General features: G+C 35.3%; 1 protein-coding gene across 2 annotated transcripts in view; it reads left to right on the top strand.

Moving 5' to 3' along the window:
• ATG4C (autophagy related 4C cysteine peptidase) overlaps positions 1–25,842 on the top strand; it is an 81,856-nt gene extending 56,014 nt beyond the window's left edge. For both annotated transcript variants that reach the window (XM_019019202.2, XM_019019194.4), the window contains exons 10-11: positions 2,126–2,245; positions 24,678–25,842. In XM_019019202.2, the coding sequence (XP_018874747.1) occupies positions 2,126–2,245; positions 24,678–24,845 (288 nt within the window). In that variant the 3' untranslated portion in view covers positions 24,846–25,842. The remainder of the gene's footprint in view (positions 1–2,125; positions 2,246–24,677) is intronic.
• The last annotated feature ends 411 nt before the right edge of the window (positions 25,843–26,253 follow it).

The raw sequence follows: 26,253 nt of genomic DNA, 5'->3' as shown, positions 1-26,253 counted from the left end.
TCCTCCCACCTCAGCCTTCTGAATTTCTGGGCACAGGCATGAGCCTGACTCAAGTTCTTACATGAAAACTTTTACCAGTGCTTTAGTATAATATAGAATACCCTTTGTAGATGAGTTCAAAAATATATTATTAGACCATGTACAAGCTTTTGGCCCTCCTTCTTATCCCCGACTGGTAAAAAAGTTAAGAAACATTCTTTGTGATTGTCTTTGGAATGAGCTGGGCAAATGGTTATTTGTAGATACCATGTATGTAGAATAATTTCTTATAAATATGACTTAGAACTGTGCCATATACCCTAATATACTCATATTCCTGTAAATTGTTAACTAACAAGTTTGTTTAGCTTTTCTGTGCTTTTCTAGTTCTGTTTTAAATATTTCTTTGCTAATGTAACAGGTAGATCAATGTTAGAAAAAGTCCAACTAAGATTATACTTGTATTGACTAGTGCCATGGAGGTTCCAGTTTAGCTAGGTTGAATCTCAGTACATAAAGTAAGTTAGCTAAGCATTTTGCAGAAGTCATAGTTTTGAAAACTCGTGTTTTGGCCTATATTGAGTGACATATTGTTGGATTTGAATCTAATATGCAGTTGAACTTTTCATTGGAAAAAAAAGCAGCTTGAATGTATATATTTTGCATATCTTTTGGTGATACGGGATACAAATTGGGTCACTAGGATGTACAGGGAGAGAAAGTGATTTTAATTGATTTCACCATGAACATAACAAATATGACAACTTATTTTTTCCACACTTTAATAGATAGCATGAAGTTAAAAATCCCTTAGTTTTAGGCATTGAATGTAGGGAAACTATAATTTTATGAGCTCAAATCCAGCTCTCCTCCCCTCCCCTCCCATTAATGGAGTTGGAGTCTTGCCCTCTTACCCAGGCTGAAGTGTAGTGGCACGATCATATCTTACTGCAGCTTCAAAACTTCTGGGCTCAAGCAGTCCTCCTGCCTCAGGCTCCTGAATAGCTGGGATTGTACATGGGAGCCACAGCACCCAGCTCCTAGATTATTTCTTAATTGAGCTTGTTGTTTAATTCAAAAATTTCCCACACTTATCTCCCATCTGCCCAGTTCTCTCCCTTTCCCACAGACTTGTTAATTTTTGTATATCCTTAGTTTATTTATATGAATATGAATATACAGTCTTATGTTCTTTTTAACACAAACTTATTTTTTCTACATACAGAAAAAGACTTGGTCACTTCAGTGATTTTTAAGGACAGGCTAAGCATTTAAGCATTAAAAAAATTTTTAAACATAGTACTAAGGTGTGATTGTGAAGAACAAAAAGATTGCAGTGATTACTTTTATATTCTGCCGTTTTTCTACTTTTGTATTCCCTAAAGATGCCAAACTCTACTAACAGCCAAATCCACTAGCAAGACAGTAGAGAAACTAGGGCAGCCTCCCCAGCCCATTTATATCTGTGGCACTGTGTCTATTGGAGAAAAGTGAACTAAAGAGACAAAAGGACTGATGAGAAAGAGGGCAGGGACCATAATGGAATGGTTTCACCTGTTCCAGCCTGTTTCCTGAGAAGAAACAAGAATTAAAGCACACTCAAAGAGAAAGTTGAAGAATACGCAGTTATGTATTAATTGTGTGAATTGCTAAAACCCTCAAGTTAACCTCTTTTTATGTCAATATAGAACATTTACCTGAATCTGTGTATTTGTTTAAAAAGTCTAGATATCCTTGTTAAAAGGTTTATAAACATTAACCCAAAATCTCCAACAAAACAGACTTAACTGCATTTTAATAGAAATGGCTAACTTGATTCTAAGCCTCGTACTTTTTTCATGTCTTTTTCATGTTTTCAAGTGTTAGAAATGCATACCACTTTTGACACACTTCCTTTCTTTTGCAGAATGGCGCTAATATCACAAAAGGTTGAAATTTGGTGAATTAAATATATAAAAATGTTGGCTCTTATATTTTACAGTTTTGCAGAGTGGAGAGGACCATCTGCGTAGGATGAACTAAAACACCATTTGAAAATCATGTTTATAGTGATGGGAAAAAGCTAGATAGAAAATTTTAAATAATAGTTTTATATGTACTTGTCTATCAAAGATAAATTAATCCTAAAGAACTTTAAAAATTACAGACATTCCACTGCCCTTCTCCCAAAAAGATGTCTTTTCGAAAAATGGATCCCAGCTGTACAATAGGATTTTACTGTCGAAATGTTCAGGACTTCGAACGAGCTTCTGAAGAAATCACCAAGGTATCTTTATTTAAAATATTATATTTGTAAATGACCTAATTTTATTAGAGACAGACTGTCAGAAAGCAAAAACCTGTAAATTATGATATTTTTATAAAACTTCCTCTTGAATGTTAATATTATTAGGAGTATTGTGAACTGAAAAATAAAGCCATTTGAGGAATCTTAGCGTTTGAGGCAAATGAAATCTAGTGACAAGTTGAAAGTATTGATTGGTCCACTAGGTGGCACTGTTGAAATAAAAATCCTTTTGCAAACTCTAGACCGGTGCAAACAATTAGGTTATATTCTATTTGAAGAAGATTTTAAAAGGGCAATCCCTTAGGGGTAGGAAAAAAATTAATGAAGTATTTGATCAAGCCAAATTGTGCATTATTTCTTGTTAGTCCAAGTGCTTCTTTGATTTTTTTAAAAAGAGACATGGTATTTTTGGATTTCTCAGAACTGCTTTATCAAATGAGCTGTGTTTTTACCTTCCAGTAAGCTTGTCTAATCTGATCTATTCTACTTATAGGATCCTTGAAAGAGGTTTATTTAACTTCTTCTCATTACATTTATACTTCTACATTTTTTTGGTCCTTGAGTACTGCTAAAACATTTATGGAACCTTAATATCTGTCTCTACGTAGTACTTTAGAAAATAAAGACTGCTTTTTAAAGAAATACACATAGTTTGATAGCTCTTTATTTGTATCAGTAGTCAGGCTGTCATTTTATGGTATGTAAGACCAATACTCGTCATTTTTGGGAATTTTTTTTTTTTTTTTTTTTTTTTGAGACTAGGTTTCACTCTTGTTGCCCAGGCTGGAGTGCAATGGCGCGATCTCGGCTCACTGCAACCCCTGCCTCCCGGATTCAAGCAATTATCTTGCCTCAGCCTCCTGAGTAGCTGGGATTACGAGCATGTGCCACCATGCCTGGCTAATTTTGTATTTTTAGTAGAGACGGGGTTTCTCCATGTTGGTCAGGCTGGTCTCGAACTCCTGACCTCAGAATTCTTCACTGGAACTTATATATAATAGTAACTTATTACTGCTTTATTTCCAGTTAATTTTATTCAGGAAAGTGGACATAGTAAGTTGAAATTTTATTTTTACAATGTAAAAATGGAACGATAAAAAATAAAACGTTTCATATAAGCTAGATTTAGTTTACTTGACCTGCCATATGAAAGAGGAAATTTAGCAGGAATGTGGCAGGAAAATGAATGAGGAAAGGAACAAATGAGGTATATGGGAACCGTTCCATATTCTTCATTTCTCACAGTTGTTCTCTTTTCTTTCTCCTTTTTCAACATGGAAGGCCAGGTGAACATAACAAAATATATATTTTTCATTTTTCCTCCTATTACTGGAAATTAGTATATTCATTTGTATATTTTAGTTTGACAGTTCTTTGTCTTTACAAAGTATCATGTATATGCTAAAGTATACAAATACAGGTGATATTGTGATATTTATTGATGTTGATGAACATTTTCCATTAAAAAGTCCCATTTCCCTGTTTCCATTCATGTATTTTCTATCTGGATGAAAATAAATATGTTTAAAACAGTAAAGCAGTTTACTCCTGGAATAGAAACAAACCAGATTATTATTACCAAATTAAAAAAAAAACAAAATTAAAAAATGTGTTGTGTGTTGATATTTTCTAATTAAAGACACTTATGGCTTTTACATTGGAAAAATACTTAGAAATTATTATTCTTGAGCTTCAGAATAATATGCATTAAGGCAAAGAGAAATTATGTTGAAATGTCTTTTGGAAGTACTGAGAATTTTGTAAGAATCAATTAACTTTGCTTTAATGATAGTGTTCTTCTTAAGTCAATAGCTTTTTGTAGCAGTATCAAAAACTCACCATGTCAGTTAATAACACAGTTTCTTTTGCCTGGAAGGTTATAAGTTAAGCACTTGCCTTTTTTTCTTAAACTGAATTTGGCAGTTTTAGTTCAATCATTTTTTTAACCCTTAAAAATTAAAATCACTTAAAATTATTGGTTTCTGTATAAGATGTATCTTTTCAGTTTTCTCATTTTGAAAATGAAGCTGGTAGTCTAGAGTCTCATGTTTAATTCGTAATACCCTATGAACGAATAACTCCTTATGCTATATGATTTTAAAATATTAATAAAAATTGTTAAACCAATTCAGTGTTTAGCAGAATTCAGTCTAGCAAGTATCTGCATAACTATCATATACAGAGCACAAAATGACCAAGATACAATCTCTGCTTTTGAACAAGGTGTAAAACTTCCATCCTCAAGTAACGTTTATACTTCAGTAGGGGAAATAAGACAAGTAGACATATATTACATTGAATATGATAAGCATCCATATGGAAATAGAAATAAATTGATAGAGGAAAGAAGAGGGTTGAAATGAGAGATGTCACATCTAAGTCAAAGTACTTTATTGTGATGGTCATATTTAAGAAGGGCTTTAAAGTATAGGCTTAATTTCTACTGGCTTAGGGAAAGAGAAGTTTACTTCAAGCTGAGGAAATACCAAAAGGAAAAGTATAGAAGGAAAGTGGAGAGTTTGTCTAGAGAATGGCAAGTAGTCCAACTTGGTAGGTGCCAAGGCTTCATATTAGGCAGGGTTTCTGCTTCTGACTGCCTGAATCAAAATCCCTAAAGGTGTGGCCTGGGAGTCTCCGTTTCTGGCAAGCCTCCCACACAGTCTTGTGTGCCAAATTTGAGAACCACTTGCATAAGACAGGGCAACCCAAGATGTGACACTTGATGTTGTTTTTAGGTGGTACTAGGACAAACATTTTAATACTTAACATTAACTGGCATATTAAATGTGTGACTTATTGATTTGTACAAGGCTATTTAAGTTAAAAATGATGAAAAGAAAAATATTCATTAATCATGATAGTGAAAGGGGTATATAAGTCTCTGAGTTTTGGGAAACACTGTTATAGGAAATACTGAAGGAAGAGTCTAGAAAAGTAGATTAGAATAATACTATGGAGAGTCTTGAATTAAAGCTGAAGAAGTTGTACTTTAGTAATATGTTGATTTTGTTAAATTAATTTTAAAATTTCAGGCATACAGAAATATAGAGAATAATATAGTAAATACCCATGTGTTACCACTGAGCTTAAGAAAGTTACATATATAATTAATAAGTGTGTTATCTTCCACCAATCTTATTCCTTTTCTTCCTTCTCAGTGGTAATCACTATCCTGAATTAGTGTATCATACCCATACTTTATATATCCATAAACAACACGTATTATGTTACATTTAGTAAATTTTTGTTAATGATATTTTTATATAAAGAGATATATATTCATCTGCAACATTTTTATTTAACGGTGAGTTAGAGATTATCTATGTAACCGTACATGTTGGTCTAGCTTATTCATTTAAACAGCTGAATAGTAGTCCATTCCGTAATACACTCTTTTTATTTAAACTTTCTTTCTTTGATGGTCATCTGGCTTGTTTCTGAGAACTTAAAACTCCTTGTTATATTTGTTTAATTACAGATAATGTTTTAAATAATATTCTTGTACATATCTCTTTGTGCATATATAATACTTTAAGTAGGGTTACATTAGATATACTAGATACATTACAGTGGAATTTCTGGGTCATAAGATCAGCATATTTTTAGGTTTGCTGTATGTTGTTAAATACTCTCCAGAGTGATCATGCCAACCAGTATATAAGAATTTCTTAACATCCTTATCAACACTTGATATTGTCAAACTTTAAAATTTTAACCAGTCTCGTGGATATGAATAGTACCTCTTTGTAGTTTTAATTTATATTTCCCTGATTGATACTAAGGTTGAATATTTAATCAAAGTTTATTGGCCCATTTGTTTCCTCTTTTGTGAATTTCCCCTTCATTCTTTTTCTCTATTTTTTTATAGGGCTATTTGATATGAAGGAAATCTTTACAATTCTAGATACTACTGCTTTGTTGGCTTTATACGTTACAAATATATTCTTCTAGGCCGCTATTTTTACTTGTTAATTGTGTCTTTAATTTTAATATAGTCAAATTAATAATACTTTTATGGTTTTTGAATTTTGTATCAAAGAAATCTTTAATAAGCAAAAGTCATAAACATATTCTCCTATACTCCTTCCAGAAGTTTTATGTTTCACATTTAGAACTTGTATATGTTTTATTTATTTTTATTTATTTATTTTTTTGGGATGGAGTCTTGCTCAGTCACCCAATCTGGAGTGCAGGGGCGCGATCTTGGCTCACTTCAACCTCCACCTCCCGGGTTCAAGCAATTCTCCTGCCTCAGCCTCCCTAGAAGCTGGGATTACAGGTGTGCACCACCACGCCTGGCTAATTTTTGTATTTTTAGTAGACACAGGGTTTCACCATGTTGACCAAGCTGGTCTTGAATTCCTGACCTCAGGTGATCCTCCTGTGTCAGCCTCCCAAAGGTAGAATCAGTAAGACAGCCACTTAGAAAGTGGTGAGGGAAAGAGAGAGCTCACAGACAAGTCTGTTTTACATCTAGGTGACCAGGAGAACAAATTAGTAGTTCATTAATATGGTGATTCATTTAGTCAGCAAATACTTGAGTGCTTTCATCCCTGTGACTCCACCAGAATTCCTCTTCAAGGTCACTAATGACCCTACATTGCCAAGTCCATTGGTCGAATCTCAGAGTTCATTCTAGTTGTCATAAGAGAAGCATTTGATGTAGGTGAACATCCACTTCACCCTCCTACACCTTCTTCACATTGGCTTCCAGGACACCAAACTCTTTTGGTTTTTCTCATTCTTCACTGGTTGCTCGTTCTTTAGTCTTCTTTGCCTGCTTTCTTCCCCAGCCTCTTAATGTTGGAATAGCTTAGGGCTTATCCTTTAGTTCTGATATCTTCTTTATCTTGATGATCTCATCCAGTCATATAGCTTTAAATATCAGTTATAGTCCAAGATCGTATCTTTAGCCCAAAATTGTTTTCCAGATTTTATATTATAATGTCCAGTTGCTATTCAGTGTCCCTTATACATCTGGCGTACGTTTCCAAAATCAAATTCCTGATCTTCCTTCTGAAGCCTGTTTTGCTCACAGTTTCCCTTGTCTCATTTGATGGCAAATTTATCCACTGTCTGCTCAGGCCAAAGCCTTGTATTATTCTTACCTCCCTTCTCTCTCTCACATCTCATAACAACTTATATATTCAAAGTATATCTAGAATCAGACCACTTTTCACCACCTTCCCTACTGCTCTTGCAACACTGGTCTGAGACACTATTGTTACTTCAGTGATCTCTTATGTAGTTTCCAAGCCTCACTTCCCTGCCTCTAGCTGGTTCTCAATTCAGCAGCCCTGGTAATTCTTTCAAAACATAAGTCATACTGGGCAGGGCACAGTGGCTCACACCTATAACCCCAGCACTTTGGGAGGTCGAGGTGGGCAGATCACCTGAGGTCAGGAGTTCAAAACCAGTCTGGCCAACACGGTGAAACTCTGTCTCTACTAAAAATACAAAAATTAGCCAGGCATGGTGGTGTGTGCCTGTAGTCCCAGCTACCCAGGAGGCTGAGGCACGAAAATCACTTGAACCTGGGAGGTGGAGGGTGCAGTGAGCCAAGATTGTGCCATTGCACTCCAGCCTGGGCGAGAGAGCGAGACTTTGTCTCAAACAGAACAGAACAAAAAAAGCATACGTCTTACTGAAGCATTGAGAATAAATAAAAAACAAACAGAAACCATAAGTCGAAGCACTGACATATCCTAAAGCATCTGGAACAGTGCCCAGCTCATAGTAAGTGTTCATTTTGTTGAATGTCTGTCTGGAGCTGGATATGCAGTGGTAAACAAGATAGTTGTGACTCCTGGCTTCATGAACTTATAGTCCAGTGGACATTAAACACACAAGTGTATAACAAAAATTAAAAGTTTCATCAAGAAGAAAATACAGTGTCATGAGAAAGAAAAATAGAAGAGACATAATTTAATTTCGGGAGTGCAAAAAACGTTTAATAGTATATATTCACTGCATTTTTTGTAAGGATCTTAACATGCCTATGAAACCTGCCCTATTTAAATCTACCACACAATGAGTAAAAAATCACCAGGAGAAGAGTGAGTGTCTTTCTAATCATAATGGACCTAATAGTTTCATGTCTTGCTTTAAGACTCTTGGAAGCCATGAATTAGGAGTAGGTAAAGTGAACAGTAGAGTTTGGCATGATGGGGAGAGCAGAATTTCAAGTCAGTTTAGTAGTATCTTTTATTTCGTTGAAATGGTCAACTGTGGAAATCCCTGTGGACAGGGAGGCAAATGGTTCGGGAGAGTTGAGAGTGGAAAACTTGAAGGTCAGATGAGTATGATGAAGTCAGGTTTACTGGAAGTGCCTCCAAAACAACCACTCTTCCGTTCTCTGCCTTCTTCAGACTTCAGCATCTCTATGGAATAGTTCTATTTAACACTGTGTCTAATCTTCTATTAATAATCTTCCTCCCTACCACCCCTCATGTCTGAGTAGTTAATTATGTTGTTGAAATCTTTTACGTTCTTTTTTCTTTCCTATATGGTTTTTAAATTACAGAAAGACATGTTATAAAAGCCTCCTATTGTGATGGTAGGGTTGTCTGTTTCTCCTTTAAGTTCTTTTTTGTTTGTTTGTTTTATACATTTTGAGGCTTTGCTATTAGTTACATACAAACTTAGGACTGTTAGGTCTTCCTATTGAATTACAACTTTAAATGTTCCTCTATCTCTTAGTAATATTTCTTACCTTAAATTCTGTTTTTGTACTTTGTGTCATCAAAAACTTGAATCCTGTAGGATTTTAAATTCCACAAGGCATTGTGTTTTAAAGAGTCAGTATTACCCTTTCTGATGCCCTTCATTTTTTTCCTGTTTTACTCTGCTTCCTTTTGGGATCGTTTTGCTTGTTTCTGAAGAACTTTCTTTATTATTTCTTCTAATGCTGTTACCTGGTGATAAATTCTCTCAGCTTTTGTTTGAACACATCTTTTTTATGCCTTCATTTAAAAATGGAAACAATAGCAAATTTATAGAAAAGTTGTAAATATAATACAAATAATTTTTTTTCCTGAACCATTTGAGAATAAGTTGCTAGCAGATGCCCCATTAGCCTTGAATAGTTGAGTGTGCACTTCTTGCTTAGAAATAAAGACATTCTCCTACATAACCACAATATAACTATCAAAATCAGGAAAGTGGCATTGTACATTATCACCATTTAATCCCCAAGAAACTATTCAGGTTTCACCAGTTGTCCCAATAATGCTCTAGGTGGCAAAAAGATTGAGTTCACAATAATACGTTACATTTATGTGTCTTAAATCTTCTTTAATCTAGAACAGTTAATCATCTTTTTTGATTTTCACATTATATTTTTGAAGATAACAGGATACATGTTTCTTGGTTTTTTTACAGGACACTTTTGAAAATTTTGTAGATTGTCCTCTCAATTTGGGTTTGTCTGTACAGTTTCATCATTAATTTCAGGTTATACATCTTTGCCAGATATATCACCGAAGTGATGCTATGTTTTTCTCACTGCTTCTTGGTGATTGGCATGCGATTTTTATTGTTTCTTTATTGGTGATGCTAACTTTGACCCCTTGGTTAAAGTGATGTCTGCCACCTGCCAGGTTCCAGTCTGTCTTCAACATACCCAGTTGACCAGAATGACTTCTTCCACCCGGGCATGCATACCTGCTTTGCCCAGCCCCGTCTAGTGGCTTTAAAAATGAATTGTTTGGGAGGGGAAGGGAAGAGGAAGAGGAAGAGCTTGCCTTTGTTGTTGAAGGATATTTTTACTGGATATAGAATTCCATGTTAACAGTTGTTTTCTTTCAGTGTCTTAAAGATATTTATTCCATTATCTCTGGCTTCTTTAATTTCTTAACAGACTTTGCCTCTCTAAGATTTTTATTTCTCAAGACTTAAATTGTTTTAATTGCTCTCAGATGCTTTCCAACAGTTGTTTTATCTATCATACTTTATCTTTTTTTTTTGGAGACAGAGTCTCACTCTATCCCGAAGGCTGGAGTGCAGTGGTACGATCTTGGCTCACTGCAACCTCTGCCTCCCGGATTCTAGTGATTCTCATGCCTCAGCCTCCTGAGTAGCTAGGATTACCGGTGCCTGCCACCACGCCCAGCTAAGTTTTGTGTTTTTAGTAGAGCTGGTGTTTCGCCATGTTGGCTAGGCTGGTCTCAAACTCCTGACCTCAGGTGATCACCCACCTCAGCCTCCCAAAGTGCTAGGATTACAGGCGTGAGCCACTGCACCTGGCTGTACTTTATCCATTTCTTGTGGTGGTTCTTGGTGGTAGAGTTGATTTGATACAAGCTACGCCATTATGATGCTCCTAATTAGTATATTTATAAAATACTTGTTTTAGTTATTTCTTTTAAGGTGTAAGGTGTGACTATAAACTAAAAATATTTTTAAAATTTTTAACACAGAAGTTTTGTTTCTATTTCATTAGAATTTTACGAGTACTATTTAGAGAGAGACATGAGATTAAAGTTTTGTCTTCTGTTCATCCAAAGAAATTATGGTACTGAAGTAAATTATAAAATAAAGTAAAATAACAAATGAAAAGAATTTGGTTACTAAATAAATGACAACTCCATTTTCCTGGGTGCTCAGCCTAAAAACTGGATCCCTTGCTCTGTCTCACAAACCCCATGTTGTATGCATCAGCAAATCCCATCATCTCTTCTTTAAAATATACTTAGAATTTGATAATTTCTCACCACTCTCATTATTACCCTGGCCCATCCTCACATCTTCCTTGAGATTATTGTGGTAGCTCCCTAACTGATCTCCCTTGCTCTGTCTACAGTCTAGAATCAACATAGACGCCAGAGTGATTTTGTTTAGAATGTAACTAAGATCGTGTTAATTTTTAAAAGAACCTTACAGTAGCTTTTTAACTCAGAGTAAAAGCCCAAACTCTTACAAACCCACAAGGCTTTATATAAATGGAATCTCTGCTTCTCCCTGCTGCCTCTTTGAACTCATTCCCTACCATTTTCCCTAACTCTCTCAAGTCCAGCCACACTAGTCTCCTTGAAAATGATCAGTGCCCGCCCCTGTTTCACGGGTTTCGTTTGTTTCCTGTGCCTGGCATTCTCTTCCTACAGGTATTCTCATGGTTCTCTCCCTTCTTTCAGATCTTAACTCAAGTGTCACATTCTTAGGCCTTCCCTGGGCACCCTTTATACTTCGTAATTCCCTTCCTTCATTGTTTTATTTTTCTCCTTAGCACATATCACTATACACATATACGTATATATTCTGCTATATCATGTAAGTGTATATATACACACACACACACACACACACACACACACACACACATTCTGTTTAGTTATCTATCATCTGTTTATTCCGCTGGAATGTCATTTCAACAAGGGAAGGATTTTGTTGGTTTTGTTTCTTTTTGTATCCCCAGTGCTTAGCACTGGCTATCACATTGTAGAAGGTCAGTAAATCATATTTGTTGAATGAAGAAATGAATTAAAAAGACTTTGTTATAAAGTTGTCTTATAAGTTAGTAAAGAGGTCAGTGATTGAGTTATAGAAAATCTACAGTGTGTTTTTACCTAGTTCTTCTATTTTCCTTAAATTGCTGTGGATTTATCTTAAAACTTGGAATAGTCCTTTTATTCAGTGCACAACTCAAAATATGTTTTGTTCAAAAAATTAGTTTTCATATTTATTAAAGTAGTACATACACTAACTTTAAAAATGGAAATTGCAATAAAAGGCTTATGCTGAAAATCAGGAGTCCCTTGCCATTTTACTTCCCACTCCAAAGAATACCTCCTCAGGTATATTCACTTTTAACTCTTTTAGCTATTTATTTAGAATTTTAACTCTGCATTTCTAAGAACAATAAGTCTTCCCTTAACATCATTGATAGGTTCTTGGAAACTGTAACTTTAAGTGAAATGATACAAAATGAAACTGGTTTTACCATAGGATAATTGATATAAACAAGAGTTAAGTTCCTAAGACATAGTTCTTGTCACAGAAGCATCACCAAACTTACAAATAAAGACTTAAATACTTCTATTATTAAACATTGAAATAAATGTGAGCTGTACTTGTATTTAAGAAAGATTGAGATATTTCACAGAGATGACCGAACATTTAAAAAAAATAAATAGCTACAAAGAGAACTAAGGAAATGAAAAAGGAGTGGGAATACTAACTCCAAGAAAAACAAAGCTTAGAAAAAAAGGAATGTAAGATAATTGTTTATCTTACAATTGTTGGTGGATCAGTGAGCAACAGCAGTCATGGTGGTGGGTTAAATCAAGGAATAGTTTGCAAAGCGAAAATTGTAAGAAGCACCTCCTACCACCACACAGTTCCAGAACAATCACAAATCTGGCAGGCTCACTGAATGCCCTGTTACCGTGTGTTTATTGTCAAGCATTTGTATGATTGTTGTATACCTTACACATTTTTATTTGGCAGTAATTTGTATTCATTCATTCATTCATTCATTCTCCAGCTGGCCTATTCAGTTCAGGTTGTAGGTGGCCAGAGGCTATTCTGGAGGCTCAGGACGCAAGGTGGGAAGCTACCCGGAGTAAGGTATACTCATACACACACCATTATTCTCCCAGACCGGATCAGTGCAGACACACCAGCTCACCTCATGTGCACATGTTTGGGATGTGAAAGGAAACTGGAGAACTTAGAGTAACCTCCTTACACAGGCATGAGGAGAATGTGCAAACTTCACACAGATAGTGGCTCTGGCTGGGAATTGATTTTTTTTCTTCATGAACATTATAATCACACAACGTTGAACAAAATGACATTATTTGGGAACCTGCTGTAATGTGCTTATTCTGCAGTTTCTTGATTAGTCCATTGTAGACATTCTTTGTTATTTTTCAGTTATAGTACTTGAGGATTTAACTCTCTTCCCACACCCTTTCACCTGGTTTCTCTTCTCCTAGCCATACTCCCACTACAGTTATAACATAGATTTTGGTTAGTCACTATTCAGTGTTCACATTATGCCTCCATAATATTGTTTACTAATCACATAATGTGCTATGATTACATTTCTTTTTTCCTATCCTTTGTATTTCTTAGAGTTAGTACTCCTTCCCCCTTTTTTCATTTCCTTAGTTCTGTTTTTACCTATTTATTTTTTTTCTAGATGTTCAGTTATATCTGTCAACTACCTAGCGGTAAGTTTTTCATAATTATAAACATAGGAAAAATCTCTTTTTTTCTGGAGATTTGCTCATTTCTGTTTTCTATTCACTCTCACCTTAACTGTTCTCCAGGCCTGGTGCAGAGTGGTCAGTTTGGAACTTCCTGATGCCACTTTCCTGTATTTGATCTCCTATATTCTGAATCTTTTAGTTTATTCCTTTCTCTTGCTGGAGCATATTTTCTAGTGCCTTCCTATGAAAACGATGCATAGATGGTAAATTTTTTGAATTCCTGCATGTCAACCAGCTTTATCTTTTAATTTATTGATAATTTAATTGGATACAGAATTCTAAAATGAAAATAATTTTCCCCTGAACTTTAGAAGCATTGTTCCACTCCCTTCTAGCATTTAGTGTTGTTGAGAAGTTTGATGTCATTCTGCATTATTTTACTCCAAATGAAATTTTTTTTTTTCTCCGAGAGCTTTCAGGTTGGAATCCCAGCTCCATCACCTAATTGCTGTGTATCTTCAGGTGCATTGCTGCACTTCTTTGTGCATCAGTTTTCTCATGGAATGAAAATACTAATAGCCACCTTTCTCTGTAACATCATTATGAGGATTAAAGATTTAATAGACTAGTGCTTGGTTTATAGGAGCACTAACGTGTTAGCTATAATTATTACTGTTATTTTTACTTTTGAGACAGGATCTTGCTATGTTGCCCAGGCTGGAGTGCAGTGGTGCAATCATAGCTCACTGCAGCCCCGACCTCGTGGTCTCAAGCAATCCTCCCACCTCAGCCTCCTGACTAGCTGGGACCACAGGTGTGTACCACCACAACAGCTAATTTTTACATTTTTTGTAGAGACAGGGTTTCACTGTGTTGCCCTGGCTGGTTGTGAACTCCTGGGCTCATGCAATCCTCCTGCCTCAGCTTCTCAAAGTGCTGGGATTACAGGCATGAGCCACTGTACCCGGCCAGTTACAATTATTTATCCCTAATATTTTGAAGCTTCATTATGTGTCTTGGTTTGCATTCTTTGTCATTGATTGTCCTGCTTTCTTCCATTATGGGAAATGTCTTTGAAATTAAAAATAATCATTTCCTCTGTTTTCTTTGTTCTTACCTTCTGGAACTCTTATTATACAGTTTGGACCTTCTGAATTGCTCCCTAGTTTTTCTCTTTTTTCCTTTTGTTTCTCATGGTCTTCATATTTTTGTACTGGAAGATTTCCTTGCTTTACCTTCTACCTATTCTGTTGTTCTTAAATTTCAATTAGGATGCTTACATTTTTAGTTGTTATTGATATTTTTTCTATTCCTTTTTCATAGAATTCCTTTCTTTTTTATGGATGTATTTTCTCTTTTCCCCTAGAAAATTAATTATAGTAATTTTTATAGTAATTTTGTAATTACTATAAAATAGTAATTTTGAAGTTTTCTTCTGTTTCTTTTGTTGTTTATGCTTCCTTCTGGACTCTTTCATGGTTTTGTTTTTTCTTTTCTCTTTTTCTTTCTTTTTTTTTTTTTCAGACAGAGTCTTGCTCTGTCACCCAGGCTGGAGTGCAGTGGCGCGATCTTGGTTCACTGCAAGCTCCGCCTCCCGGTTCATGCCATTCACCTGCCTCAGGCCTCCCGAGTAGCTGGGACTACAGGCACTTGCCACCACGCCCGGCTAATTTTTTGTATTTTTAGTAGAGACAGGGTTTCACCGTGTTAGCCAGGATGATCTTGATCTCCTGACCTTGTGATCCTCCCACCTCGGCCTCCCAAAGTGCTGGGATTACAGGCGTGAGCCACCACGTCCAGCTGTTTTTTCTTTTAATCATCTGGTTTTTCTTTATATGCTTTCCCCCAAATGACTAGTGACCTTCTCTCTGTTTATATTTAATAGTAAGGCACGAAAAAGCTGAGTAGAAGCTCTGTGTGTTTGAGCTTGGCTTTTTAGCTGTTAACTTTCATACTAGGATGATCATGTAATGAGCTTGCCTTTTTGTTGGGTGACCCTTACATGCTAGTAAGTGGTGGTCTTTTCTCTGGAGTTGTTTCGTTTTCTCAAAGAAAAGTTTTGCCGTCTCTTAAGGGCCTGTGGAATGAATATATGTTGTCTGCTCGAGCTCCAGGAGCAGGAAGTGAAGGATACTGAGGACCCTACGGTTTCCTATTTTTAGACTGACACTTAATTACTCAGCTTCTGAAGTCATCACTGTGTCTGGTGTACTGGAGTTCATATCATTATCTATTCAGTTTTTCCAAAGAATAAATCTTTATTTTTGTATATGGGGGATGGCTGGAGAGGGGGGTGAAGAAGGGTATTGGTTGCAAGGAGGGACCTGGGAATTGAGTTCATACAAGTTTTTATCAGTTTCCTTGTTTTTAGTTTTGGGTCTCACCTCTGCTTTCCATGACGTCTTTGGCCGTTCTGTACTGTTGCTCTCCAAGTTCTGCAAGATGAATTTGCTTACTTTTCATGGGTATCCCAACACATCTCCTTCCTAACTCACAAACTTAGGTTGTATTTCCCCTGCTCTGCTGTGCTGTAAATGGCCTGATGTAGATTATTTTTTATTTTATCTCATACCCCCTTTTATTCTTATTGTTTTCATTTGTTCTCAATTTAATGATTATTAAATAATCATTTGGTAATTCAAGGATAAACATTACCTGTTCATTGTTAAACTTATTACCTAGTAGCGCTGGTGTTTGAGGACAGGAAATCACAAATGAAAATGTACTAGGGAATGAATTATTTGATTATGGAATGCATATCAGCACAGGGGAAAAATTTACATGTGGCCAGTTGTCTTCTAGCTGCAAAACACAATTTATGTTATAGCCATTGAATCCCTGAGATCTTAGAAGTTATTCAGTCCAAAGCTAACGTTTGTTGAGTCTTCACCTATGGTATATTATCTCATTTAACCAACCAAACCTTCTGAGATAGGTACTTTTGTCTCCATTTTACAGATAAGGAATCTTACATTTAGAAAGGTTTAGCAGTGTTGACAAAGGCCACAACTAATAAACGGTGGTGCTGCGATTCACCTGAGACAGTAACTCAAGACTGTGTGCTCATAAGCACTATGCTGTATAGTCTCCTATTTATACATCAGTCCATGTTCCAGACAGTTGAGTATCTAATCTTTATTTCAGGTTATAGTGAGCTAATGACTTTTCCTGGAAGTATTTTCAGTTTTCAGATAGACCCTTATTGTTAAAAAATTTCTTCTTTTGGTGAATCGAAATCAGCCTGTATGTAGTCTTATAGAGTAAGAGAATAGGTTTGCTCTGTAGTCTTATAGAGTAAGATAATAGGGTTGTTTCCCCTTCTAGGACAGTTACTCCCATTTTCTCCAGTGGTACACGGTTTCCCATGCCCATCACTATTTTGGTAAAGGTCTTTTTGAAACCACTTTAGTGTTTCAGGCTTATGTTCACCCAGAGGTCCTCCTTCTAGTTCTGTGTTTTCCACATGAAATCTGAGTGACTTTTTAAATTTCATAGGTCTTTTTTACTTCCAGGATCTAATGATAGAAACTCTGAGTTCTTTTGAAATCTTCAGCAGCTTATAGTTTATTTGGGGAGACATGAAATGGAGGTTAAAGATAAATGACTGTACAATTAAATGCCAGAAGACTAATATTATGATAGTTCAATAATAATGATAAAACCAACACATTAGATGCCAGGCAATCCTCTAAGTACTTTACATATATTAGCTGATTTAATCTGCACAACAACTCTGTGAGATAGATACTATCATTACTGGCATTTTACAGCTAAGGAAAATGAGACAGGTATAGTAATTTGCCCAGGGTTACACAGTTAATAAGTATCAGCCAAGTTTTGAACTGATAATGTCCAACTCCACAGTGCATGTTTGTGATCCTTACATTATACTAGACAAATGTATAGGACTTTGGAGAAGGGAATAATCACTGTAGAGTGAGATAGTTGTCAGTGGAACTTGGACTGGAACTTCACTGATGGAGTTTGGTACAATCAGACAAGAAGTATGAAGGATGACTAGATGATAGAAACATCCTGAGCAGAACCACCAAGGTCAAATGTTGGGGGAAATCTATGGTAGGATGTTTATGAGGTAGTCTAAGGGAACAGTGAAACCCAAATCATGTGTTAATTTGGCTTATAGGGACCTGAGTGATCTGGCCCTTGTGTACCATCCTTACTGTTTTCCTCTACCTGCAAGCCACGCTGGCTTGCTTTCTCTTCTTTGAACATGCAAAGTGTGCTGGCATCCTAGGACCTTTGCACTCTGATTTCCCTGCCTAGAGTGCTCTTCGCCCAGAACTTTTATGTCTGGCTCCTTGTCATTCACAGGGGCCCCCAACCCCTGGACCATGGACTCGTACCAGTCTGTGGCCTGTTAGGAACCAGGCCGCAAGCAGAAGGTGAGCGGCGGGTTAGCGAGCGAAGCTTCCTCTGTGTTTACAGTCATTCCCCATCACTACTCGCATTACCGCCTGAGCTCTGCCTCCTGTCATTATCAGCGGTGGCATTAGAGTCTCATAAGAGTGTGAACCCTATTGTGAACTGCATATGCAAGGGATCTAGGTTGCATGCTCCTTATGAGAATCTAAGGCTTGATGATCTGTCACTGTCTCCCATCATCCCCAGATGGGACAGTCTAGTTGCAGGAAAACAAGCTCAGGGCTCCCATTGATTCTACATTATAGTGAGTTGTGTAATTATTTCATTATATATATTATATATATATTATATATTGCAATGTAATAATATAAATAAAGTACACAATAAATGTAATGCACTTGAATCATCCTGAATCCATCCCCACCCCCCCAGTCCATGGAGAAATTGTCTTCCATGAAATCAGTCCCTTGTTCCTGAAAGGTTGGGGACTGCTGGTTATTCAGGTTGCAGCTTGGTCTTTTCTGACAACACATCTTAAAGAAACCTTCCAGTCCTTCCTTAGCACATGAGCCGGTTTTATTTTTATTGTGGTTCTCATCTCTGAATGGTGTACAAACACCATTGGTTATCTGTTCAATACTCATCCCTCTTTCTTTTTTGCTAAAGAATCCTGATTTTGTTTGCAGTGACAGTACCCACCAAATACTCACTTTTCTAGTCTCCTATTTCTTTAGAAACAGTTTGGTGTAAGTGAAATATAAGTGGGTGTGTGCTGGAAGTTTCTGGGAACGCTTTTGCTCTCCTGCTGTAATGGGATGTAGATGCAGTGCTGTCCTCTTACATCTACCTGCCCCTTCCTTGAATTTAAACTAAACACTTGGGATTTCAACAGTCCTATTTGATTCAGAGAGAAAGGCCAAGAGAATTGTAGAAGCTGTTCACCTGACATCAATTAATCAAAGTAGCAATGTCAGGCTGGTGAAAACAGTTCGCATTATTTGACATTGTTGTTATTGTTTTATATTATTTCTTTCTTTGTCACTTGCAACAAAATCATTCCTAATTAATGTAAATGATGTTGCCATTGATAGAAATGGAGAAGTCTGGAAGAGAGCTACTTTTAGGAGGAAGAAATAGAAATTTTATGATCAATTTAAGTTGATGTTGCAGTCATGCCTCCACTGACTACTGTTGGAGGTGGTAGTGGTTACACCAGAACAAAACTACCTATGCTCAGATCCTGACTGTATCAGTTACTAGTTGTGTGACCTTATACGAATCACCTAACCCCTCAATATTTCAGTTCTCCCATCTGCAAAAACATGGATGATAAGCCTAGCAGAGAAATTGTTGAGACAGATGGTAGGTAATATTAAGGAAGAGAATATAGAAGGAGTGAATGTAGAGAGAAGATAAAGGAACAGTTGATTTTTATCTGCATTTTGGGATGTGGAAATAAGTAGAATGAATGAAGGAGGAGATAGAGAAGAAATCGTTCAGAAAATAGAAGGAAAAACAGGAAAGCAAAATATCTCAGAAATCAGGAAAATGGTATTTTAAGAAAGAAATACTCAGCAGTGTTGATTGCAGTAGAAATAATAGGAACTAATAACAGGCCTTTTTATTTGAGGGCTAGAAGAAAGTATTTTTTTAAGAGAGTGTTTTAAGTACAGTGAGGGGTAAAAGTTGGATACAAGGATTTAAGATTGTGTAGTGAGGAAATAGGATAGTTAACATCACTTGCACACTTAGCTTAGTTCGACTATATGAGCTCTTGTAATAAAAAACAGGAATATATTTTTCCATGTATACTCTTTATTATATACAGTCATACATTGCTTAATGATGGGGATACATTCTGATAAATGTGTTGTTAGGTGATTTCATTGTTGTGCGAACATAATTGAATGTACTTGCATAAACCTGGAATTGTGTAGCCTACTACACACCTAGGCTGTGTGGATGGGTTGAGTATCCCTAATCTGAAAATCTGAAATCCAAAATGCTTCAGAATTCAAAACATTTTGAGTGCTGATATGATACTAAAAGGAAATGCTGTTTGGGACATTTAGGATTTCAGATTTTGGATTTTTGGATTTTCAGCTTTGGGATGCTGAACCAGTAAGTATATATAATGCAAATATTTCAAAATCTGAAAAAAATCCAAAATGGAAACACTTCCGTCCTAAGCATTTCAGGTAAGGAATATTCAAACTGTATAGCCTGTTGCTCCTGGACTACAAATCTGTACAGCATGTTACTGTACTGAATACTAGAGGCAATTATAACACAAAGGTAAGTATTTGTGTATCTAAATGTATCTAAACATAGAAAAGATATTATAAAAAGATGGTATAAAAAATAAAAAACGGTGTACCTGTGTAGGGAATTTACCATGAATGGCACCTGCAGGACTGGAGGTTGCTCTGGGTGAATTAGTGAGTCTGTGGTGAGTGAATGTGAAGGCCTAGGACACTACTGTACACTACGGTAGACTTTATAAACACTGTACACTTAGGCTACACTAAATTTATGAGAAAACATATTTCTTCAATAATAAATTAACCATATCTTTCTGTAACTTTTTTTTTTCTTTTGAGGTGGAGTCTTGCTCTGTCGCCAGGCTGGAGTGCAGTGGTGCAATCCTGACTGACTGTAACCTCCGCCTCCCAGGTTCAAGCAATTCTCTGCCTCAGCCTCCTGAGTAGCTGGGATTGCAGGCGCCCACCACCACGCCTGGCTAATTTTTGTATTTTTAGTAGAGATGGGGTTTCACCATCTTACTGTAACTTTTTAACTTTATAAAGTTTTAAATTATTTTTAGCTTTTTGACTGTTTTATAAGCACTTAGTTTAAAACACAAACACATTGTACAGCTCTACAAAGATATTTTCTTTCTATTCTTATTCTATAAGATTTTTTCTATTTTTAAAATTTATTCTTTTCCTTTTAAACTTTTTTGTTAAAAATGAAAACACAAACATACACATTAGTTTAGGCCTACCCAGGGTCAGGATCATCAATACCACTATCTTCTACCCCTACATCTTGTCCCACTAGAAGGTCTTCAGGGACGGTAACACACATGCAGCTGTCATCTCCTGTGATAACAGTGCCTTCTTCTGCAGTGCCTCCTAAAGCACCTGCCTGAGGCTGTTCTACAGGAAATTTCTTTTTAAAAAAGTAAAATGAGTACACTCTAAAATAATAAAAAATTGTATAGTAAATACTTAAACCACTAAGTCATTTATTATCAAATATTATGTACTGTACATAATTTTATCTGCCATACAATCAGTTTGTTTACACCAGCATCACTACAAACTTGTGAATAATGCATTGTGGAATGACATTATGACAGCTGTGACAACACTAGGTGATAGGAATTTTTCAGCTGCATTATTATCTTATAGGACCACTGTTGTATGTGGTCCTTGTTGACTGAAATGTTATTCTGTGGCACATGACTGTACTATTTACATAACTATATATTTTACATTTATACATATTATTGAACAGTGTTGCATACACAAGATTATGCATATCACCCTTTAAACAATTTAAAGACTTGTTAAAGGTGATTTTTGACAATGCTTGATTTTGCAGTATGGGCTGACTTTAGAGCTTAACCCCTACATAGGGTATAGCTCTAGTGTGGTGAATATATGCTACATAGGTATACACTGCCCTGTACTGGGGAATAATTTTACATATATGGTGGCAGGGACTAGTGGAAAAAGTTTTGGCTTGAGGAGAAGTGATCATCTCCTGGTTCTATTTCTGTCCTACCAACTACTAGCTTTATTATGGTATACATTGCTTAACTTCTGTCCTCCAGGTTTTTCCTTTGTAAATTCTGAAACCTGTCAACTCAGTACTTAGGAAAGGTGTGATAAAATATTTGATCTCCTGAAATGTATGCTTTGCCTTTTAGCTAATAAAGTAGCTTCAGTGTAGCTTTAGCTGTGTTATTACAGTAGTACAGAGTTTAGAATTGCCTGTTCTAAAGTTGTTGAGCAAACCACTGAATTCCCTTTTTTTAAAAAAACAACTATGAGATGGTGAATTCAGTTACCTTAAATTTTTTTTAAATAATAGTTTTCTCCTACTATGCAATAGAAGAATTACATGTTAGAAAGTTCAAAAAATAGGCTGGCCGTGGTGACTCATGCCTGTAATCCCAACACTTTGGGAGGCAGAGGCGGGCGGATCACTTGAGTTCAGGAGTTTGAGACCAGCCTGGGCAACATAGTGAGACCCCATCTGCATAAAAAATACAAAATTAGCCAGGTATGGTGGCACATACCTGTAGTCCCAGCTACTCGGGAGCCTGAAGTAGAAGGATCATTTGAGTCCAGGAGGTCGAGGCTGCAGTGAGCTGTGATCATGCCACTGCACTCCAGCCTGGACGACAGAGTGAGAGTATGTTTCAGAAGAAAGAAGCTTGGAAAACAGAACACACACACACACACACACACACACACACACACACACACACACACACACACACACAGAGACACACAAACACATGAGAAAAATCACTATTTCATTCAGAGGTAACTTAATGTTTTGTTATCTTTCAGTCTTTTCAAAATATATATTTGAAATTATTTTAACATAATTGAAACTAAATTTTATAGCTTTATATCTTTTTTAAGGATTATGTAATAAACATTTTCCAAGTTATCAAATAATTTAGATTAACTTTTATTTTGTATAGTATCTCCATGTCACATAGATAGCCTAAATTGTATTTTTTCATTTGGACATTATATCATCCATTATGGAAGGACTTTTAAGGTTTTGACAATGTAGCCATTCTTGTAATATAAAAAAGAACACTAACCTTTTCACATTTTAAACTTTTCAGAATCAAATTATGATTAAAGCTGCTATTATAAACATCCATATGCAGGATTTTATGTGGACATAAATTTTCAACTCATTTGGGTAAACCTTTAATATATTGTTAATTTGATACTCTTTAAATACTTAAATAAACTCAGCAAAGTTTGGAAAATAATTCTCCAAGCCTGAATCAATAAATATTGTGCATAAGGAGACCTTATACTGCAAAAAGATTTGCAAAAAGTAGATGCATTTTTAAATTAAAGGGTAGCAGTTTCCTTTCTGACATTTTTTTTCACCTGGGACACAGATTTGAATCTTAACTTTGATGAGCAACTTAGTCCTATATTAATAAACCCGGATAACTCCTTTCTTAATCTTGAAAGAAAGGATGAAGAGATGATAACGTTAACTCTGCTGTGTTGATCTGAAAATGATATGTGGATACTTGCCCGTTAGATACTGGACTTTTACAAGTGACATTAAATGAATATAAAAATAACAACAGTTTTTGGACTATATTCCAGCTATTGGCTGGAGGTGAAAGATGATTAATCAGATGCCAATACTCTCTGCCTCTTATTTTTCATTTTACACATTTTTGGTCTTCTCTCTTCTCTTTTTTGTAGTATATAAATAAAATAAATTTCAGCAATGTATAAATAAGCACAATATGAACTATAGGATCTGATTTTCATCATGTCTAGTTTTGTTAATATTGATTGTTTTTAAATGGTTCATTTCCATTCAATTAAAAATATATTTTATATAGTTGTCTCATTGAAATATTTTTAATTTTATATCATATGCTAGGCCTACCTATCTGGCCATGTTTCAAGAGAATCTATAAATGTAATATGTAAAAAATTGGTGATCCTTCAGTTGAATGTTGACATTTGAGATAATGCAGTTTTGCCTCTGAAATTATCTTTTAAAAACAAATTGCATTTAACTGACAATAATTATGTTGTATATAAATGTTGTATTCTTTTTAGCATTCTCTGTAAATTGCATAGTAACTTTTCAGAATCCCTGTGGCCCTGCTTACCTATTGAAAATTTCTTTTTGTCAAAACATCCTTTACTCAAAATGTTTAATTCATTTTTTAATGAAAATCATTAAAAGTTTTGAATAGAACTTGTTTAACAGAAATATTTAAAATTGTTTATATTATACTTGTGAATCTCAAATTGATGGGCTATAAAGGTTATGAATATCCTCACAAAATTCTAGGTATTGCTTTTTTTTTGTATGTAATGTAACTTTAGAAGATAATATGTAAAATGTGGATTATTACTATGTGTGAGAAGGCCATTTTTCATGTTGACTAGATTATTGTAGAAATAGTTTATTTAAAATATTTTCTAAAAGAGAATCTTTGAAAAGACCAGAGTTATTTTTTAAAAATAACTTCATATTATTGCTTTTGATCTTCTTAACAGTTCTCTGAGGTAGAAAAATTGGATTTCTTTTGCTCTGTTTTTGTACACTTGATCTTAGCCAAAAAGCCGAGCAGTGATTGCCCTGTTTTATAGATGTTATTCAGGTAGAGTGATGTGTCCAAGGTCACATCAAGGTAAGTTACAAAACAGAGATTAGAATGGACCTTCTGACTCAGTTTACTGCCTAGATTACCAAACAGTCTTCTACAATATTTTATCATAGTCAGTGATACCATTTTGTTTCATTGTCTATTACTACCTAAAGAAGATAAATTACAACCTAACTCTCTAGTATTTCTTCAGACTAATGTGACCAGAAAACTTACTTTGGGGAAGTGGGAGGTGAGAGTGAGCATATACTTTGATGATTTAATCCCAATGAAGAAGCATGCATTTACCTATAAATAAACAATACAATGCTAATCATTTTTTGTCTTTTAGCAAGAACAGGTAAAGGAGTAGCACCGGGTGAATGTAAATGAAAGAAGCTAACAGGAGAGGTTCAGGGCTAAAACAGTAGATTTGTCCTGTGGTCTTAGTGTGCACTATTGCATCCAATAAGGAATTCTTCTATACTTTCTGTTACAGATGCTGAAATTTTCTTCTAAGGAGAAATATCCCTTATTTACTTTTGTAAATGGTCATTCCAGAGACTATGATTTTACATCTACTACAACCAATGAAGAAGACCTTTTTTCAGAGGATGAAAAGAAACAATTAAAAAGATTTAGCACGGAAGAGTTTGTCTTGCTTTAAAGATTAGCACATTTGTGCTTGATAAGAAGAATTCCATTGAAAGGGGAAAAATGAAGAGAAACAAGTATATCTGAAATGTTTATTTTCACAAATATCTTCATTTTATATGTTCTTTAAAAAAGAACATTTGAAAATATAAAAGTTAAAGATATTTTTCTAAAAGAGAAATGATTTAATGAATCTTGCTTTCTAATAAATAAATTGAGTGATTCTGGTTGCATTCCTATTTCCCTAAGATCTACTAGTGATAATTCTACCTTAACTGTAAGCCTTTTAGTCTTCAAAGTCTTCCACCAGAGCCCATTGTTCTCATGGAGGTTTTGTGATATTAACCCTCCCCCAAAGACTGGGATCACCAAATAGTTTCAAAATTCTCAGTTTGTACTAAAGACCAGAAGATCAGAGAAGGAAACTTTAATGCTGTCTAGCCTCCTGCTATTAATGAAATCAAAGAATACTTTTGCATATGTCTTGATAATTAAATAGTATTTGTTAACTGTGATATGCATACACTTATATAAGCAGAATTATGAGTTAAAGTAATACTTAGCCATATGATTTTATAATGGCTCCTCATTATGCTTGCTGTTGAACCTTTTATGAGGAGTGAATATAAAGTATTGGTTTTCCCTCACAAATTTAAAGGTTATGTTATTAATACTATTATAACTGCATCAATCAAGTCAGATAAAGGCAACTATAAAATAGTAGTAGTGTTTATTTCCTATCTCAAGGGCGAAATTTTATGGGAATTCAATTTATTGTGCAGTTTTTAAGTTTAAAATACCAAGAAAGATGTCACTAGAATCTCTTCTATGTGATTTTTGTTTTTTATATAAAGCAGTGTAGTGGTGTTTAGAAACTGAGGCCACCTGTAAGGCAAATCTGCCTTAAGTGTATTATGTGTTACTTAAAGGCAAATTTGTGATCTAAAAGTACAAGAGTGATTTTTGAGCTAGGATTATAAAATACATAATAAAGATGTGAGAAGATAAAATGCTTTTGTTTTGGTTTTAATGTTGGGATTATTTTAATCCTTTCATTTGAAAAATCAGTGTCTCAAATGAATTCTGTTCATTTATAATAAATTCATATATTACTCTGAAAACTATTAATTTTTTTAAGTGGAGCTTTCATGTTTCAGTGTAGAAACGTGACTTATAAAGACATAAAATTGTGTATCATCTAAAGTCATTGATCTCTTCCATCAGAAAACCTGTTTGTTTAGAGTTGCACGTAAAGCTGAAAGAGAGGGTGGGCGGATTGTTTTAGTATACCTGATGAGAAAAATCAGGTTTGACATTTCTCAGTGAAGATTACTTACTGAGTTGAAATAAACAGTCTGAAATCTAAAAGTTTTCTTTAGTCTAAATACAGTCAGCACAAATTAAGTCCAATACTAATTTTC

This window comes from Gorilla gorilla, chromosome 1, assembly GCF_029281585.2.
Source record: "Gorilla gorilla gorilla isolate KB3781 chromosome 1, NHGRI_mGorGor1-v2.1_pri, whole genome shotgun sequence".
Taxonomy (NCBI): domain Eukaryota; kingdom Metazoa; phylum Chordata; class Mammalia; order Primates; family Hominidae; genus Gorilla; species Gorilla gorilla.
This window is presented reverse-complemented; position numbering and strand designations above follow the sequence as displayed.